We start from the raw sequence: 19,681 nt of genomic DNA, 5'->3' as shown, positions 1-19,681 counted from the left end.
TCTTTGATGTTTTCACCTTGGACATTATTGAAACATTATCGATGAATGCAAATTCTATTTCTGGTTGATATATAGTTGAACTATCCTAATGAATCCATGACAAAAAATGACAACATGTAAACCTACTATTTGTTGCTTTTTTTATTATGACAATTTGATAGATTATTTTTTAATTTGTTTATAGCGAACGCAATCTGGAATCATTCATAATATGAGTAATTTCAATTAATTGGGGTTTCTATTATACATGAACATTGGACAAAAGTGACATATCATTTTAACTAAAATCAATATTTTTCAAAATTTATTATGAAAATCACTTATAAAGTCACTTAGTATTATTTTAATTTTTTGTTAAATTTCGATTTTAGTAGAAATAATCAGACATACTGAGTGGGAATTAACTTTCGTCTATTGTACACAAATATCGAATCGCTGAATTCACATCTCCTGGATTTATTTAAATATTTTATAATAAATATTCGGTATTAGCTAATACTAACAATGAACACTTCCCTTTCCTAGATCTTGCTATCTTTATCAATATTTATGATAAAAGAGAAGAGTTGTCAACACCTTTTATAATTTTTTAGATGGTGACATTCCCTCGTCATCAACTTATGGTGTTTATATATCCCACCTTGTTCTATTTTCTATTCGCTTGGGTTGGTTTCGATGTATTTTATTTAAATGAAAGAAATCTGTTTTACTATAAAAAAAAATATTACACCAATGTTTTCGATATCACAAACTAGTTAAACATTAAATAAATTTTATCATCAGTGCAAGGACAACATTTGTAAATATAAACCAACATGCAGACATCTAATAATATGTTCATGTAATTCACATCCAATTTTTAAGGCAATATCCTTTACAAAGCACAAAATTGCGGCATTCATTCAAAACCTAACCCGTTTTTGGCATGATACGGGTTATGTTTCTCATATATTTTATGATGGTAGGATACTTAAGCCACGACTGGAGGGATTATGCTTGATTGTCATATGATGAAGACATAATCTTCAATCAGTTTAATTGAGGCCTGGAGCTTGCATTTCAGAAACTGTTAGTAGTCCTTTGTTTAACTTATTAATCATTGTCATTTTGATCAGTTTCTCCTATCCTGACATCGGACTCTTTTAAACTGAGTGTTACTGTGCGTATTGGTGTTAGTATGATTATACTTCATTGGCTAGACGTATCGGTGGAGGATGGAGATCTAACAAAACAAGTTTAACACCGCCGCATTGTTGCGACTATCCAAAGTCATGAACCTCTCGCCTTTCTGAGTCTTGTAGGTTTTTGTAATAATACTAGTAGTTCATTTATATGGTTTTGGTATGACAACGACGTCCACATTTTTATTTCAGATCCAGCTGAGGCTGCGTTGAAGACCAATTGATGGCTTTCGGCTGTTATCTACTCTTTGATCGGATTGTTGTCTATTTGACATATACCGCATTGCAGTCAATAACGATTTATTCGGTCTCTGTTTTTACTGTCAAGAAATTGTTATTTCTCCATACAAAACAACATGTTGAATTGTCAAGAACAATACATTAAATTGATTTCTTTTCAAATATCAGAAAAGTACTGCATTATCAAGAAATGATACGAAAAAATAACTTTAACTCAGAACAAGACTTAACGTTTATTTTCAGTCTTTTCAGTTGTTGTTAGCTCTATATTGCATTGATTGGTACACATGATGTTGGTAAGATAAAACAAAGAAGACTAATTGACATGAACGCAAACATATGAGAAATAAAATAACTCTTTCGTAAACAAATCCTCAATTAATTTTATTTCATATTGTTGTACCACACAGTACACCCAATTTGACGCACATTTACAGTATCCAATATCACTGATAATGTTCTGAGATCCAAAAGGAATGGCAGCATCGAATGAGCTTTTGCCTTTGGTTAACCTGTAATGAACATATATGTGCCAGTAACTTAAAACGCGAAACCAAGCAACTTGAACATACAAATATGCCCCTCAACAGAAAATTCTATCAATACTAAAGCACGATGATCTATAATGAATAAGCGTATTTGTTATTGTTTAATAGGTAGACATATACATTCATTTGAAAAAAAAAGTATCTCGCGTGTCCGTTCTCTATTAGCTCGAATCCATCTTATAAAAGTACTGATCATTGCCCTACCTTTCGTCCACCAGGGGTTGAAGTCATAAAACTTTGCTCAGTGCTCGGAGCACAAAAATCTTGCTCGAAACATGAAATCCAGCATTTTGATTTGTTGTACGAGTACAAAAAACTGACTCGAAAGTTTTATGACTTCAAGGCCTGGACTTCTACTTTCCGTTCTAAAATTAATATGTTAACCAATGAAAGCTCTGCTCTGAAATACTTCTGACGTTCACAACAACAAACACCGAAGCTACCGAAACGATTTTCAGAACAGAAAGTAAAACTGAGCATTGGCAGATGTCTGTAAGCTAGGCGTGGATATATGATCTGTATTAAGTCAAATTGGTTGTTAAATGCGCGTACACAATGTTTTTGGTTGATTTTTTCTAATTGTATTAATCTGCTGAGGTAAACCTAGTTTTACTGATGTTTATAGTTTGGTCTTATGTTGATATGTTGTTACACTATTCCGGGTAAGGGGAGGGTATGTGCCTTCAAACTATTTTAACCCCGCCACAGTAAGGAACCTGTATTTCAGTGGTTGTCGTTTGTGTATGTGTTACATATTTGTTTTTCATTCACTTTTTTTACATAAATAAGGCCGTTAGTTTTCTCGTTTGAATTGTTTTACATTGTCTTATCGGGGCCTTTTATAGCTGACTATGCGGTATTGGCTTTGCTCATTGTTGAAGGCCGTACGGTGACCTATAGTTGTTAATTTCTGTGTCATTTTTGTCCTTCGTGGATAGTTGTCTCATTGGCAATCATACCACATCTTCTTTTTTTATAATACTCAGTATGTTTATTTAGTGTTTCTGTCAAAATAAAATGTTGAAAAATCTTAATTGATTTTGGCTTCTATAGATCAATTTCAAATTCATTAAATAATTCGCTATATTTTCCGGTTTTTTTTAGGTCTAGTTATTGGTTACTGCTAAATTGGGTACAACTATATTGTTTGCTCTTTCGTCGCTTTTTGTAAGGCTTGTTGGTTCAATTTAATTTTTTGTGTTTTAACGCCATTTTAAGCACCGTTTTGCGGCTATTGCTGCAGCGGTCAATTAAGATTGGAGTCAAGTGCTCCAGCATGATCGGGGCTCCAACTCACAACCTTATTGTTGACTGGCTAGTGATTTCATTATTTTTTTTTATTTTAAATATTTTCAATTTGAAAGCTTTGTGCATTTTAGGTAATTGTAAACTGTAGACATCATATAGTTGAACAAACCACCTACGTCCATGTTTGAATAAACACCGACTCCTTTTGCCCTTTGCTGGAAACATAACCAATACCAGGAATGTCTAACCAAGTTTCAGTCCCACAAATTCCACCAGGAGGATTAAGATCTTTGTTGATTATTGACAAAGTAACATTCATGTCCACATATGATCTGTTGATGTCCACTGTTATATTTGAACCAGTTAAAACTGTTATCTGTTGTTAATTGAAATGCATAAAAAAATCAAAATAAAACATTTTTTTTTTCTTTCATTCAAAGTCATATGATACTTCATATTTCAACATGCATATATCTCATATAAATTAATGGCAAACTTTTATTTTAAAACAAGTGTACATGTTCTTTTGTTTAGAAAAAAAAAACCTTATCATATCGACATCTGTAGAAATGTAATACTATTAAAAAGTTTCGCGTAATGCAATTCTTATGCAATGATCTTAGCTAAGAAACCTCTCATTATAACATTGGCCACTGCACAGGGCAAGTGTGTGGGGGAAAAACTGTCATGTAACTTGTGCAAGATAGTAAACATACGTGAACTGAAAGGTAATTAATAGAATTGGATTCTTAAAAAACAAATTAAAGCACTATATATTTAAACAACCAGTTTGGAAAAGTTCAATTAACAAATGGGAACGCATGGACATATAAACACCAATTGATAAGCATCGTTCTATAAATTAACCTTTTTCTCCTGCCCCATGATTACGATTGATTAATTGATTGTTGGTTGCCTAACTTCCAGTGGAAAATATATTATGCAGGCATGTTCAGTCAGGATGAGAGCATATTAACAATAAATACAATATGGTAGGGCCATCATCAGATCCCGCCCAGCCAAAAAGCTTCCCCTTTTGCAAGGGTTTTACTACTGGTCGGAATAAGACCTGTGATAACTATACAACTATTCCCTAGTCCATGGTTATGTGTTGATTGTCTATCATTTTCACCAGCTAATAAACTTCGGTCACAAACTTAATCATCTTGCGATTAACAAACACTGAATAAATTTAGAATAAACTTTTATTGTCTTGATCGTTTCAACTCTATTTAAAAGTATGTTAGCATTCAATTCATTGTGCATTGATGTCTTAATATTAATAAGTCGAATGGACTTGTCCTGCAGAACACATGGACCAGTGTATGTTTATGTTGTGTAGAGTTGTTAAGTACGAACGTGTCATTTACAGTGGTAATACAAAGTGCATCAATACATTATCATTTAACACATTTTGTTGCAAGATTTAATTTGTCGTGAGCAAATTTGAAGCAACAAGTAGAGCAGAAATTGCCATACCCTTTCAAGTATGTAGCTCAAATTATCGATAGGGTTTCTTCATCTGTATGTGTCTGTTTTTATTCGAAATACTTATGATACTTTTAAGTAGATAAAGGTAGTATAGCATGGAATTGTAGTCATATGGATTTTAAACAGCGAACTATATATGTTCTTTATGAAATTAAAGTTTAACATAAATGACAAATAAAGGTTTGGAAGTGAAAACCAATTGTAGAGTATAAATTTATGACCATACTAAATATTTTTACCTAAAAATTAACTTACTACAAAACGTAACCCGCTGTCTGATTGCTGTACAACAATTGTTCGTTCAGCTGACTTGGATAGATACTTTACTTTCGGAACAAATTGTGACGTCGTTTTCTCACAAACATCTATTTGTACAGCATCATTTCCTTCTTTAACAAATACACCACATGTTATCATTTTCATGCCGTTCATCTGACGTTTAACTTCAACCTATTACATTTAGTTAGATTTATTTATTAGGAAAATAAATAGATTCCCAGAGATAATACAAATACTGCTTCAAACAGAATAGGTTTGCAAAAACAGCATTAGAATAGCCGTTATTGAAGGAATATAAAATAAACTCATCATAGATACCAGGATTACATTTTGTATTTACGCCAGACGTGCCTTTGGTCTACAAAAAACTCATCAGTGACGCCCGAATCAAAAAAAGTTAAAAAAAATAATCCAAATAAAGAACGAAGTTTGAGAGCAACGAGGACCAAAATTCCTAAACGTTTTGCCAAATACAGCTAAGGTAATCTATTCCTGAGGTAGAAAAGCCTGAGTATTTCAAAACTTCAAAGGTTTTGTACACAGTTAATTTATAAATATGACCATATCAATGATAATTCATGTCAGCACAAAGGTGAAAAGAGTAAACGTGATTTCGAGCTGTATTTCACAACGTACCTTTATGAACCAAAAAAAAATCGAATCTACTGGCATAACAAAAAGTCTAATTATAGAGTTGTGTATGATGGGAGGATGGACTTACAGTCATATGTTACATTTTAGCTTTGGCTTATAGTTATCAGGAGTTGTGACGACTAACAGAAAAGAGCGACGATTTACAAAAAAGAACAGAAAAGAACCGAAAAGGATAAAAAAAAAAGGACCGGAAAGGACCGAAAAGAACCGAAAAGGCGATCGACTTTTTTTAGTAATCAAAGGAAATTAGCAAATTGCAAATCATTTAAGTCTATAAATGAAAAGATTTTTTTTTACAAAAGTTTCTACGTGAATTATATTTATAAGTAACATTAGTTAGTTCAAATTAGATCGCTAATTTAGTTGGAACATTATAACAGTTCCTTATAAATTTTTGGGAAACGTGTATATACATTATATATACTGTGGATTCATTATTATTCGTTGGATACCAATTTTCGTGGAATTCGTGGGTATAGGTGAACCACGAAATTAAATGTTCAACGAATAACAAACTTTCTATAGGATTGTATGCAGACTTCAGCAAAACCACGAAATTAAATATCCTCGAACATGTAAGATTTCAATAATCCACGAAAATTGGTACCCACGAAAATAAATGAATCCACAGTATTTTCTTTTGTTACATCTTCTGACATCGGACTCGGACTTCTCTTTAACTGACTTTTAATGTGCGTATTGTTATACGTTTACTTTTCTGCATTGGCTACAGGTATAAGGGAAGGGTTGAGATCTCATAAACATGTTTAACCCCGCCGCATTTTTGCGCCTGTCCCAAATCAGTAGCCTCTGGCCTTTCGTAGTCTTGTATTATTTGTACTATTAGTTTCATGTGTATAATTTGGAGTTTAGTTTGACGTCCATTTTCACTGAACTTGTATATGTATTTGTTTAGGGGCCAGCTGAAGGACGACTCCAGGTCGTTGTGTCTTTGACACATTCCCCATTTCCATTCTCAATTTTATAACACGAAAAAAATACCTTTTATATTACCATGCCCATATACATGTATTATATGTCTCTGTTATAAACAAACGAAACATTTTTTTAAATGGTAGGATTTATAGTACGAGAATATTGCTTTTCCGTTAATTTTACCACAAAATCCGTGAATTATAAATTACTATTAAAAAATGTAAAATGCTTATTGAAACCGGTGTCAACCGACTGCATTTGTTTGCACCTGTTTAAGGTGATTTTTGTTTAGACACTAGTCTAGTCATTTTAAGGCACTTATAGCTTTCTGTTTAACGTGAGCCAAGGCTCTATGTTGAAGACCGTATTTTGACTTAAAATGGTTTACTTTTAAAAATTGTGACTTGGATGCAGAGTTGTCACCGTCTTCTTATATCTATTATAAATATATTTTTAAATATTAAGATTAAAATCCTTGATGAAAAATAAATGAAAATTTAGCATACATATCATACATATACTTAAAAACAATATTACTAAAGAAACAAGTTATATTGTCTCTTTTTTGTAAGTCTACATATTCCTATCAATATACAATCTAAATTTGAATTATGCATTCATTAATTTCGAGGTATTGTTAACAACATAAAAAAATCGTAGTTAAAACTTGTGACACTTGAAGAAGGCCATTTGTTGAGCCGAAATATTTGTCAACACGATTTAATAACAACATTTTCGTATTATAACATCTTAGATCAGTACCGTTGTGCAAATCTTTAGACTGATATATATATATATATATATATATATATATATATATATATATATATATATATATATATATATACGAGTCTAAATTGAAAACTACGTTCAAACCTATGATTGCGTTGGATAAAAACCGCAATTTTTATACGTGTGCATGTCAAACAAATTTCGTTGTAGAAGGGTCTAAAAACAGCACAAACAACATTTTCCAAAAGACAAAAAAGGGAAAAAGTATATTTAAACAGAGCGCATTTGACTAACAGGTCGAACAACTGATGTTCTTAAACCCTGCTGACTGCCATTGGCGATTACCAAATAAAATTAATCACGAGATGTAACACAATGGATCTTAATATAAACTTTATACTAAACAGAAAACGATAAACTTGTGACCAAGATTTCATATCAATACAAGGTGTCAATATTTGTGTTTTACACCAGACCTAGATTTCGACAATACATGTCTCTTCAGTGATGTTAGGGATCGAAACGGTATTTGGAAGGCCATATAATTTACCCTCAACGTCATATAGACTCTTGAATTTTAAGGGCATACGATACAGTTACAGGGAAGGTAATGACGTTGCTAACGTAAAATGTTATTTTCGCGACGTCAAACTATGACATATCGGGAAAAGATGTATTTTGCGACTGATTTTTATCATTCAAACTGTTTTAATTTGAAAACGAGTGCATGGACCCCTATTTTTTAAAACAGCAATTTGTTTCATTTTGCAAGGAGATTATGTGACCCAAATTTTAAAAAACTGTAAATAGCGCATTTTTTTTTAATTTTAATAAACATGCAGCAAAATATGACGTTTTTTCCTTTATTCATGAACATTTGATAAATATAGAGTTATTTCGGAATAAAAATTGCATCATTTTTCATGATACTTATAAAATACAGAAATTACCGATTATTTTACAAAAAAACCATTTGTGTTTATCGTTTAAAACAAAAAAGTTATGTCTTTCTTTCGAAAAAGAAAATACGGACACAAATCTGAATTTTGAGCAAATATACAAAATTTCGACCTCATTTTACTCAAAAAGTAGCACATGAAGGTATATTTTTTATTACATATTTGATTTAATAGATAAAAAAAATAGCCTAAATGCAAATTTTCATCAACTTGTAAATACAGGTTCAAAACTGTATCGTATGCCCTTAAGAGTCAATATAGGATGAACGGATCATATAAACCGGAGGGAAAATATGATACAAGCCCAAACGAAAAAATATAAACGAGTCTAAATTAAAAACTACGTTCAAACCTATGATTACGTTGGATAAAAACCGCAATTTTTATACTTGTGCATGTAAAAAAAAATCGTAGTAGAAGGGTCTAAATACAGCACAAACAACATTTTCCAAAAGACAAAAAAAGTGAAAAAGTATATTTAAACAGAGCGCATTTGACTAACAGGTCGAACAACTGATATTCTTAAACCCTGCTGACTGCCATTGGCGATTGCCAAATAAAATTGATAACGAGATGTAACAAAAATGGATCTTAATATAAATTTAATACTAAACAGAAAACGATAAACTTCTGACCAAGATTTCATGCCACAAACACAATGTGTCAATATTTTTGTTGTACACCAGATCTAGATTTCGACAATACATGTCTCTTCAGTGATGTTAGGGATCGAAACGGTATTGGGAAGGCCATATAATTTACCCTCAATTTCATATAGACTCTTGAATTTTAAGAGTCAATATAGGATATATATATTGTTTTTATATGATTAATATACGTATGTTCTTTTCGATCCTTTTCGGTTCGTTTTGGTCCTTTTCTGTTATTTTCGGTTCTTTTTTTTTTTTGTAAATCGTCGTACTTTTCCGTAAATCGTTGGACCGGTTATCAGGGACTTATAGTAAGATCATGTCCTTTTTCATTTCATTACCAAGAACCAAGAACAATCTCCATTGCACAAGTTTAAGTGACCATAATCGACGTTGTTTACATTTGCACTATTTAAGGTAAAGCCTGCAGTCATAAGATTTTTACAGATTCTTCATCATGTTCATGTAACGATATGAAAGTGATAACAAGGTAGATATATGCATTGGCTATAATGATATAAACCCAATGATATACCCCCCTCCCCACTTTCCGCTACAAAAAAGACTTAAACAGGTCAATATACAGTCTTTCATAAAATAAAGTGTCTATGCAATATAATAACGTTACAGACACTAGAAAAGATCTGCTATCAAAACAATATTCTCCAAATAATGAACAACGCCTTACTCGAAAAGATATCTGTATCCCACTATATCATTCATATTAAACATAATGAAGCATAGTTTCTTTTCGAGTAAGGTAAATATTAATAAGCCTTTTGGTAGTTATTGCAATTTTATATCAAATTTAACTTGTAAGAAACCATTATACAATTTGGGTATTTTCTTAATTTTACCATACCATTTATTACAACGGGAATTATCAAGCTGTTCATCGCACAGAAACGAAAACAGCTGTTGACATACTTAACCGTGTTTTTGATTGATGTGTCATTGGGAATATAATCCTTGTTCTTATGCAACATCGCTTATAAGGTTCATTTTATTTGGATAACGTCGTCAATTTTCATGGCATGATGCTATGAAAATATAAGCGCAAGCGCATACGACGTATGGCAGATTTCGAATGAATGATTTGTAGTTGTTTTCTGTCAGTTTCATTAGAATGAAAATACCAATATTGTATTTTAAGCTTCGACAGCATCACATGGTGAATTGATGGTTGCAAATACCCGTTTACTGTCTCCTCAAATGCATCGCCGGTAAACTTAATTTGCAACAATCAAATCACCGATTGTTGCCGTCGGAGCTAATAAATACAAAACAGTTAAGAACAATAAGTAAATAATGACAACATATGACGGGGTTGTTAGCATCGAAAATCCAATAGTAACTAGAACACACCCGCGGGGAAATAGAGCGTATGTTAACTGTAAAAAAATATAACTGGAGAATTCCAAAAGAGGTATCAAAAGTCAAAGGTACTTGGTGACTGGGCACATTTTTTTTTGCCCTCACCCTTTTTTCCAAATACCGATTTTTATTCTTTCTGTTTTTCTGTATACTATGAACATCCATATATTATTTATATATACTATAATTACTATATAAAATTGTCACTGATATATTAAAAGTCACCCCAGTAAACTATTGGAATTTATAGTTAATTATAGCAAATTTATAGTACATGTATAGATGTATGAAGTATATAGAAATATTTCAGTGACCGCCGTGGATAAAAAAGTATTGGAATTGATAATATATATAAATAGCAAATACACTTTATTTATAGTATATGTATGATCATAGTATACAGAAAAACGCAAAAAAATAATTGTTCTGTCCCAAGTACTTATGCAAATTATGTTTAATTTCAAAACAGGCCAAAAGGGCAGCGGAAGTCTTTTATTTTTCTCAAAAAGTCATTCCCATGACGGAAAAAATATATTGACGCCTTTATTGTCGTTTTCCTCCCAAAATAACCCAAATTGAAACACTTTAAGCAAGGATGATAAATGCTAGAACACACCCGCTAAATCGCGGGCATCCAGAGCGTACGTGATTAAAAGTATGTAAAGTGTTGTAGGATGAATTTTTGTAAAAAAAAATAATGACTGAGTGGAAAATTTCAGGAAATGTAATAAAAGTTATAGGTACTTGGGGATAGGACAATTATTTTTCAACCCCTTCTCCTTTTTCCCAAAATTTCCAATGAACATACGTTTAGTATGTTATGAACATACATTACTATAAATAAAGTGTGTTGGCTTTTTACTATCAGTTCTCAGTTAACTAATCAATCCACGGCGGCCATTGATATATTATATAGACCCTCTCTATTTACGAAATTCAGTGACCGCCGTGGATAGTAAACTTGAAAATGATAACAGATAGCAAATGTACGTTATTCATAGTCTTTTGTATATACAACGTACATAAAAAAAAAAAACGCAAACCGGATGTCTAGTCTGACTTCAAATTTTGTCCAATGACGGAAAAATATCCGGACGGACGCAGTTTTTTTCGTTTTTCTCCCAAAATAAAACAAACTGAATAATCATAAGAAAGGATGACAAATGAGACAATACATGGTACCTATAGGATACAAAAGCGTGATGATTAATTTATTGTGGAAGGAAGAGAAGCGACACACAAAATGAGGTCTTCTTGTTTAATAGTATAGATACATGTTTGAATAAATATTTGAATAAATATTTGAACATGTTGAATAATATTTTTTTTAACAGAGATCACCGACTACATGTATAAGGTTTTAATTATTTTAATTGTTGAATGCCGTATGGTTGTTTATATTTGCTTACATCCACTTCATTTGAACTTTGTTGGATAGTTGATTAATTAGCAATTTTAGATCATCTCTTTCTTTTTATAAAGGTATAAATTTGCCCATCTCTGAAAACTATTTCCGTATATCAATTACTACACACATTACATATACTAACACCAATGTGGACGATCGGTAGACTGTAATCATAAAACATCGGGTAATTCAGATTCTTTAGTCGTTGAAATATTAATGTGTCAGATAACATGTAAAAAGAGTGTGGTGTTATATGGACAGGTATTTTAGTTGTGTACTTTCCTGTTGAGGAATCTAATTCAAAACTGTAAGCGCACTTTGTAACATTACGACCTAGAATGATAATAAACGATAATTTGTTTTTATAGTTCCTGTATTCATTCAATGATCAAATGCGGATCTCTTAATGCCTACATCAAATAAGTCTTACCATATGTGGAGGTCTGTGGGTACACTTTACTAAAGAAACTCATTAAAACATATTAATCATGAAAACAACATGGCAAATTGCAACTAGTGACAACCATTAGATAATAAGCACCTGGATTGATACACGGCACGCATAACTTAATTATAGTAGTGCTAAATGCGTTTGTAAGGGCATGACCCTACTCCTGACCTAAGACAACGCTGTTACAACACCAGAAAAGACAAACTTTAAAATTAGTAGGGTGAGCACTGACTTACCGGATCTGTACAAAAACAAAAAAACAAATAGACATAAACAGACAATCTTAGCGTATTATACTCTTTACACTGAATGCAAATACATAAAGACAACAGTAGTATACCGCTGTGCATATGTTCTTAAAAACGAATGTAACGTTCAATTTCAACTAATAATCACCAACATGTTTGCAGTTGTCCTGACACAGATATAGATTAGAACACTTCTAATGCAATAGTGCAATGAGTTTCCAGACATAACCATTGCTCTTTGCAATGCCAAAATATTAGTAAGTATCAACAACATGTAGAACAATGATGTTTTGTTACCGGGACCATAGAACTTGTTTTATTATGTATAACATACTATTATTTAAAAAAGAAATCTGTACCAGTAAATACAACTTTCAAAAATCGTAGTATGCTGAACGAGCTATTTATAAACACCATTCGGAAATTATTATGGAAGCATTTATATTTTTACCTGTACTTTCTATTTGTATGCCAACAGAGAGTTTATCTAAAGGATCGAGGCTGATCAATGGAAGCGTTGATTCTACGATTACATTCTGTTTTATTGTATGCCTTATTCTCTGGGGTGATACCTGCATGAGAATATGACAAATGTACTACCGTATGTAATACTAATTGAAAATATAATGTTTTGAATAGTTTGAAAAACCAGTAAATAAAATGCAGTCAACCTAGCCTGACAAAACGTTGGAATTTTCCATCGATTAATACTTACATTCACCCTATTGTCATCGACTTGGAAAAATTCAAATAACAACATATACAGTTAAATTTGCCAAATATCTTGACTAACATCTAAAAATTGACAACGATGGTCAGTTGAAAACAAATTTTCGACAAAAGAGATGATTTCAACTTCCCAATTGTGAACTTTTCATTTCTATGTAGCAGAATTTCAGCAGCGCCTGTATACGGATTATATGTATCCCAATTGAAACAATATTCCTATCATGATCTACTTTATATAGGGTTGCTGCTTACAAGGAAGCTATTTAACCAACACTTCCAAATTGTGAAATTGAAATCATTCCTTCGTGAATTTTACGCATGCCGTCACAAGTTGGTTGACCGTTATAGAACATCCGTTTCACAAATGATATCGGATATGTTCCTTATGTCGTAACTACAATCTCTTTCCCTTTTCACGAATGTAACCTATCGAATTATACTACTCACTGGGTATGTTATAACATGAGCAACACGACGGGTGCATCACCCCAGATTTTGGGTGGGGTTCATGTGGATTAGTCTCTAGATTTCTATGTTGTGTCTTGTGTACTAAGATTTGTCAGATTGTCTTTCTCTTTTAAGACATGGCGTTGTCAGTTTATTTTAGATCTATGCATTTGAGTGTCCCTCTGGTATATTGCATCTCTCTTTCATAAATTTAATATTTTAAAACACGATTTTTTTAAATTTGTTTCCGATATATATCCCTTGAAAGGATCTGCCTTTTTAATATCAAGTAAGATGTGTTTTAGCCTTTGTTACATCCAAATTTCGGTAGCTAGTTCCCTTAAAATACATGAACTTATTACTGATAGTTTATATAAACTGTTTACACGTTGAATCTTCTTTTAATTTTCATTCTTGTCACTAAGAAATCTCTATATGTTAATACCGCAGTCCCACTAGGCCACGATCGCACTACGATTTGTACAAAAAATGCAAATTTTGATGAGCGTAGAACGATCATGTAGATCGCAGTAAGGTTGTATCACGGTCGTGGTGAGGTCTTCAAGATCGGGATGAGCATGGCCAACTTTGAACATGTTCAAAACAATCGTAATGCTGTCGTGGCGAAATCATGGCGTAGTAGAAACGTAGTGAGAGCGCACTAAGATTGGAGTAAGATCGCAAAGGTCGCTGTACCATCTTAACGAGAGCGTATCGAAAGCGTGATTCTATTCGGAGAGACTGCGCTGCGATCTCACAGCAACGTCATAACGACCTCACTACGACCATCACGTTCTCACCGCGACCCAACTACGCTTCCACTACGACTATATCACGCTGTTCACGACCATAGTACGAGTATAACACGCCCTTGCCGTCCTCATTACGCTCTTCTTACCACCTGACTACGTTCATACTACAACCATCATTCTCATTGTCATTTTCACATAAAATATATTAGATCTTTCCAGGTTTTGTTTGTCTGTCTGTCATATTCATTTTTTCTTACGGGTAAACCATGCATCTCATTTTATATAGATTAGACCATTGGTTTTCCTATTTGAAAGGTTTTACAATAGTAATTTTTTGTACTCTTTATAGCTTGCTGTTCGGTGTGAGCCAATGCTCCGTGTTGAAGGCCGTACCTTGGCCTATAATGGTTTACGTTTATAAATTGTAACTTGGGTGGAGAGTTATCTTATTGGCACTCATACCACATCTTCCTATATCTATTAACACATCTGTCTCATCTCTACTATCGTTCACTGAAATATCTTCATTTGAGCTTTATGGACCAGCATTGGTTGTAATTTAGGTTGGATTGGTCGGTCCGAAACCTTTGCTTGATCAGGATTCGTTACTATCATAGCTCCCTCTGCCTCTACATCACCCCCTACTATACACCCACGTGTTGTTGAAGATTATGGTGGCATGACTTTATTGTTTCCGAGAAATCGACGAATTAATCAGAAAAAGAAGAAATGTAACTGTATTGATATGGAACACGATGTTGATGTTATTGCTGAGGACGTAGTTAAATCGTGGTAAGAACGTGCTATAATCGAAGTAGAAGCGTTGTAAGATCGTGTTTCAATCGGATAACTCGTGGTATGATCGTAGTGAGAACGTGAAAAGCGTAGCCAGGTTGCAAAATAAGCGCGGTGAGAACGTGGTATAATCGTAGCGGGATCGTTGTAGAAGCGTAATGAGGACGTAGTAGCATCGTGAAAGCAACGAAATTTACATTTTCATGCCGCTCATACCGCGACCTCACCACGATCTGAATTTATTTTAGATCGCGGTGAGCGTGGTGCGATCGTGGTGTAGTGGGACTGGGGCTTAATACCCCAGTCCCACTAGGCCACGATCGCACTACGATCTGTGAAAAAAATGCAAATTTTGATGATCGTAGTACGATCGTGTAGATCGCAGTAAGGTCGTATCACGGTCGTGGTGAGGTCTTCAAGATCGTGATGAGCGTGGCCAACTTTGAACATGTTCAAAACAATCGTGGTGCGGTCGTGGCCAAATCAGATCGTAGTAGAAGCGTAGTGAGACCGCATTAAGATCGTAGTAAGATCGCAAAGGTCGCTGTACCATCGTAGTGAGAGCGTAGCGAAAGCGTGATTCTATTCGGAGAAACTGCGCTACGATCTCATTGCGACGTTATTACGACCTCACTACGATCATCACGTTCTCTCCGCGACCAAACTACGCTTCCACTACGACTATACCACGCTGTTCACGACCATAGAACGATTCTAGCACGCCCTTGCCGTCCTCATCACGCTCTTCTCCCGACCTGACTACGTTCATACTGCGACCATTATTCTCATTGTCATTTTCCCATAAAATATATTAATTCTCTGCAGGTTTTGTTTGTCTGTATGTAATTGGGACTTCTTGTCCATTTTCTCTAACGGCTCAACCATGCTTCTTGTTTTCATATAGATTAGACCGTTGGTTTTCCCGTTTGAATGGTTTTACACTGGTAATTTTTGGGGCCTTTTTTATCTTGCTGTTCGGTGTAAGCCAAGGCTCCGTGTTGAAGGCCGATTATTACTTGGATTGAGAGTTGTCTCATTGGCACCGTCATGCCACATCTTCCTATATATATCTATTGACACATCTGTTTCATATCTGCTATCGTTCACTAAAATATCGTCATTTCAGCTTTATGGACCAGCAATAGGTTGTAATTTAGGTCGGATTGGTCGGTCCGACATCTCTACTTGATCAAGATTCGTTACTATCAGAGCTCCATCTGCCTCTACATCAACCCTAACACCACGCCCACGTGTTCTAGTAGATTTTGGTGGCTTGATTGTTTTTTTTTTTCGAGAAATCTACGTATTAATTAGAAATAGAACTGAAGGAATGATACTGTATTGATATGGAACCCGATTTTGACGTTATTGCTGAGAGCGTAGTAAGATCGTCGTTTGAACGTAGTGTAATCGTGGTAAGAACGTGCTATAATCTTAGCAGAAGCGTGGTAAGGTCGTGTTGCAATCGGATAACTCGTGGTATGGTCGTTGTGAGAACGTGATGAGCGTAGAAAGATCTTGATAAGCGTAGTAAGGTCGCAGAATAAGCGCGGTGAGAACGTGTTATAATCGTAGCGGGATCGTTGTAGAAGCGTAATGAGGACGTAGTAGCATCGTGAAAGCAACGAAAATTTACATTTTCATGCCGCTCAAACCACGACCTCACCACGATCTGAATTTAAGTTAGATCGCGGTGAGCGTGGTGCGATCGTGGTCTAGTAGGACTGGGGCTTAAGGTATACACGCTACATAGTTTGTTCGTGTCAAAAGTATGATATTTCAATTGATTTGGTTTATTGTGTTATCGTTTTGGCGCAAAAATAAATAAGGAAGAAATTATGTTATGTATATACGTACCTTCATTCCTACCCAGTAACCATTGCTGTTGACATGTTCAACTTTTGAATTGTTGCTACAGGTCACTTCAACTTTGCATCGTATCTGAAATATAATTAAAATCACCTGAGCAGGTAATTGTAGTTCTAAACAACGTGTATCGTGCTAAGCATATTCAAATTCGTATTTCAACGTATTGGAAAACAAGAAGTAGATCAGAAAACACCACACACGGTACATCTCAATTATATTGTACTGCTAACCAAATATCATGAATATAGAATCTCTCTGTTTAGTACTTTTTGAGAAATATATGTAGAACTGTTGTTTCCTTAATTCGTTATATATAAATTTCAAAGTATCTCTAATCAGGGAAAAGATATCTGACAACTAACTCGTTACACCTCATCAATGCCAAACTGCTTACAAATTACAAAATCAAAATATGTTCAGTAATGTCTGCGAAAGTGTAATACAAAAATAGGACGAAAGGCAAAATAACATAGAAGGTGGCTGCAATATTTAGATTGAAGTATTATAACAAAAAAAATGTATTATAATTTGTTTTTAAATTAAGAAATCTAAAGATAAAGGGTAAGCAGAAGCTAAAAATCGAAGAACAAACAAAGACTCGGTTAAACAAACAACACTAGAATGGATCAACGTGCCTCTATATTTTGTGTGTAAAACTTCCATTGTATACGTTTTTTTTATTTATTGTCTTTTAACGATTAAATAATCACCCAATCAGCATAAAGATTGTTCAATATTGTTTTAGTGTTGTATAAAATTTAGAAAGGAAATGGGGAATGTGTCAAAGAGACAACAACCCGACCATAGGGCAGACAACAGCCGAAGGCCACCAATGGGTCTTCAATGTAGCGAAAAACTTCCGCACCCGTAGGTGTCCTTCAGCTGACCCCTTAAAAAATATGTATACTAGTACAGTGATAATGGACCTCATATTAAACTCAGAATTATACACAACTGAAATTAAAAATCATACAAGACTAACAAAGGCCAAAGGCTCCTGACTTGGGACAGGCGCAAAACTGCGGCGAGGTTACACATGGTTATGAGATCTCAACCTTCCCCCTATACCTCTAGCCAATGTAGAAAAGTAAACGCATAACAATACGCACATTAAAATTCAGTTCAAGAGAAGTCCGAATCCGATGTCAGAAGATGTAACAAAAGAAAATAAATAAAATGACAATAATACATAAATAACAATAGATTATGGTCATTTTTAACTCTTGTCTTTCATTTGGGCTTATATACTAATAGTATACAGAAGGTTTATATGCCTTTTGAACTCTCTTTTTTTTAAGGTGGTACCCAAAACCTTGACTAATATTAATTTGGTTCGTTTAGTTTTCATAAAATTTTGACATTTTTTTCTTTGACCCTTTGACAAAAATATAAAAAAAAATAAAAAATTTAAACCAACCACTTAATCAGAAAATTTTCGTTGGTTATAATGCATTTTGACAAACTATAATTTTGATCAACGTTTAGCTGATTTTTACAGAGTTATCTCCCTGTAGTGTTAGGTAACACCTTAAATATTTTTTTAAAGTGCTTTAGGTTATAACACAATGTTAACTGCTTTACCGCTGTACCCACATCTTTGACAATTTTGTCTGTTATGGTTGTTTGTTTTGCTTAATTGTTTTAGCATTATATTAAGACTGGCATTAGCTAGCTATAACATGTATAAATATAGGTTTAATCTTCAAATCTTTATTCTTTACATTTTGAATTTTCCTTGGAGTTCGGTACTTCTTACATTTAACTTTTTCTCGTATGTTTGTTTTTTTGCAAGCATCCATATTTAACATTATGGCAATACATATTTTTCGCAATCTGGCAACAGATACGGTTCATGTTAAGACAATCTCTAATGCCTATGATTAGAGCAAAAATCGAACTGAAGAATATTTGGTGAGTATTTTATATAATAAAACAGCAAATAAACCGAATGAACAAGTCAGAGAATAATGAAGGACAAAAACTAAAATAACACCAGGCAAATATGAATTGATATGTCGGGTATTACAATAATCAAAAGAATATTGCGGAAAAACATATTAAGGAAATTGCTCAACGGTTTATTAAAAATGGTCAGAACCATTGCAAATGAATACTGAATTAAAGATATAATATGTACAAACCATTTTGTTGAGATTTCCTTGAAGATTAATTGTATCGAATATTGCAACACGTTCATGTGAACTCAAGGCGCTAACTAATGCAATACCATTCTTGCTCTTCAATGGAAAACCATCAATTGTCCAAGTCACACTGTACTGCTAAAAAGTAAATTGTTTGAGCGCAATTCAAAAACAAATAGTATGCGATACGAAAATGGAGAGGGGGGTTCGTACAAAAATTTAAAGAGTTACACAATTTGTTTTTGTCTGAATTGACGTTAAAAATTAATAAATAAAAGTATTTGGTAAAATAACTTTTTCTGCTGTATCGGAATAATTTTGTTATCGCACTGTTGAACATATTCCTGAATTGGTACAAACATTTTCTGAATGAAATGTTGCTAAACCTGTTTTTAAACTATTTTAACCTTTATCATGTATGACGGTTGTTTAATATGATATCCAGATTTTGACCTAATACATCCGTTGTCTTTTAGTTAAGTGTTGTGTGTACTGTTGTTCGTCTGTTCATCATTTTTTTTAAATATGGCGTTGTCAGATTTTTTAAAG

The 19,681-nt window shown here is 33.5% G+C and overlaps 1 protein-coding gene and 1 long non-coding RNA gene across 3 annotated transcripts in view; both read right to left on the bottom strand.

The window, feature by feature from the left end:
- Positions 1–1,642: 1,642 nt before the first annotated feature.
- LOC143062724 (uncharacterized) overlaps positions 1,643–19,681 on the bottom strand; it is a 141,895-nt gene continuing 123,856 nt past the window's right edge. For both annotated transcript variants that reach the window (XM_076234493.1, XM_076234494.1), the window contains 3 exons: positions 4,964–5,158; positions 3,394–3,593; positions 1,643–1,933 (listed from right to left, as the gene is read on the bottom strand). In XM_076234493.1, coding sequence (XP_076090608.1) covers positions 1,738–1,933; positions 3,394–3,593; positions 4,964–5,158 — 591 coding nt within the window. In that variant the 3' untranslated portion in view covers positions 1,643–1,737. The remainder of the gene's footprint in view (positions 1,934–3,393; positions 3,594–4,963; positions 5,159–19,681) is intronic.
- LOC143062085 (uncharacterized) lies at positions 11,832–19,262 on the bottom strand. Its single transcript, XR_012974535.1, has 4 exons — positions 19,133–19,262; positions 16,980–17,063; positions 12,851–12,971; positions 11,832–12,033 (listed from the first exon to the last, which is right to left on the bottom strand). It is a non-coding gene; the product is annotated as an uncharacterized LOC143062085 (long non-coding RNA).

Source organism: Mytilus galloprovincialis, chromosome 2 (assembly GCF_965363235.1).
Source record: "Mytilus galloprovincialis chromosome 2, xbMytGall1.hap1.1, whole genome shotgun sequence".
NCBI lineage: Eukaryota > Metazoa > Mollusca > Bivalvia > Mytilida > Mytilidae > Mytilus > Mytilus galloprovincialis.
This window is presented reverse-complemented; position numbering and strand designations above follow the sequence as displayed.